The 1768-nt window shown below is 62.3% G+C and overlaps 1 protein-coding gene across 1 annotated transcript; it reads right to left on the bottom strand.

Annotated features, from left to right (window-relative positions):
• Positions 1-681: 681 nt before the first annotated feature.
• Positions 682-1181, bottom strand: FGF22 (fibroblast growth factor 22; the record flags this gene model as incomplete). Its single annotated transcript, XM_010182434.1, has 2 exons — positions 682-876; positions 1078-1181. Coding segments are annotated over 2 exons (299 nt in total), but the record flags the coding sequence as incomplete, so codon positions are not given.
• Between the last annotated feature and the right edge of the window lie 587 nt (positions 1182-1768).

The following is a 1768-nucleotide window of genomic DNA, read 5'->3' as shown; positions in this document are numbered from 1 at the left end:
CAGGGAGGTCGGGGCTGGCTGGGGGCTGCATCTTGCAGGGAACGAGGGGATGCTCCTCCCAGGAGCTGTGTGGTTTCAGCTCCAGGTCTCACATGCGGTGCCAGTGCAGGGTCTGAGCTCTCCCCATCATCAGCCACTTTTTCCTGCTCCCTCCTTTGTGCCACTGATCAACCATCGCGGCATCTTCACACAGGTGAGGTTTTGGGTTGGGTACATCTCTCACAGGTGAAGGTCGATGAGGAGCTGGACACAGTGGGAGACCAGTGGGGATGGTGCTGGTGGCTGCAGCTGTGACCCCAGGAACCCAACCCCACCTGGGCCGAGCTGAGGCCACCATCAGTGCTCCAAGACTCACTCCCTGTTTTGTGCCACAGGCGCAGCTTTAATTGCCGTGGGTGCTTGAACACAGACAAATACAGCCCAGCAGTACCTGCCCCCCCCAGCCCCCTGAGCAGAGGCGGGTCCGGGCTGTGGGTGGTCAGGGTGCAGTGTGATGGAGGGCACAGCCATGTCCCTGCACAGCTGCTGGCTGCATCTGGAGCATCCGCTTTCCATGTCCATTCACCACCGTGCATTTAAAAACAAAACAATAAATAGCAAAAAAATAGATATGTACATAAATAAAATAACCCTTTTTTCCATTTTTTTTCCTACGGGATGGTCTGGAGCTGCTCGCAGGGCTCAGCGGACGAGCATGGGGAGGAAGTGTGTGGAGGGATGCTGCCGGCGCGTTGTGCCCCCTCGCTGCGGCCTGCCCTTGCTATTGAGTGAGAGGAACATGGGGCGGCCGCGATGCCGCCAGGGCAGCGACGCGTACGTGTTGTAGCCGTTCTCCTCGATGCGCTCCGTGAACTGGCAGCTGGGGCTGAACTCCTTCTGGCAGGAGAGGGAAGGAAGTGAGGGCCGGCATCACCCTGTTCCGGTGCAGCCAGACCCCGGGGCAGGGAGGCTCTGTGGGTGCCATCCCCCAGTGCAGGAAACTAGGAGGGCTCCTGGGCACCGGTCCTGGCACATTCGGGACCCCCAGCTCCTGCTCTGCCCCGGCGCGGTCCTGCTCAGGGGCAGCGTCTGACCTACCGACCCATAGAGCCGCCCCCGCTGGTTCATGGCCAGGTAGAAACCGGTGTGCACCGCCCGGATGGCCACCATGCCGACATGCACCGACCGGATCTCGACGACGCCTGTGGGACAGGGGGGTGCAGCACTGAGCAGGGGGGTATGGGAACCCCAAGGGACCCTGTCCTGGGTCTGTGCCTCCCCCCAGGGAGGGAGCCACTGACCCTTGCCCTGTGCCAGGGCTTTGATCCCTGATCCAGGGAGGGTTTGATCTTTACCCATCTCTTCCCCAGGGCCCAGCCATGTCCCAGGACTGGGCAACGTGAGAGCAATGCCATAACTTTCACCCACCTGGAACAATCGCGTAGCCCCAGCCCGGTGCCGACCTTGAGTTCACCCTCCCCTTGTTGCCAGCTCTGCCCCTCATGCAGTTGCAGTGCCCTGGGGACCCGGCTCCCTCGCGTGGCCCTCAGGGGGCCCTCGGGTGGATGGAGGATACTGGGCAGAGGGCAGGGATGAGTCTGGGACGGTGCTGCCCATGGGCGCCCACAGTGATTGCGTGGTGGGGACGAGCATGGACACACAGCCCTGCACCAGGCACTGTGGGCGGGAGGGATGCAGTGGCACAGCAGGGCATGGGGATGAGCCCAGGAGGTGGCTGCAGTCGGGAGTGCATGTGGAGTGTATGTGCTCGGCCGTGTGCGAGTGCCCA

The sequence above is a fragment of the Mesitornis unicolor genome, unplaced genomic scaffold (genome assembly GCF_000695765.1).
Source record: "Mesitornis unicolor isolate BGI_N332 unplaced genomic scaffold, ASM69576v1 scaffold29950, whole genome shotgun sequence".
Classification (NCBI taxonomy): domain Eukaryota; kingdom Metazoa; phylum Chordata; class Aves; order Mesitornithiformes; family Mesitornithidae; genus Mesitornis; species Mesitornis unicolor.
The sequence above is the reverse complement of the archived record's forward strand: the minus strand, read 5'-3'. Positions and strand labels throughout refer to the sequence as shown.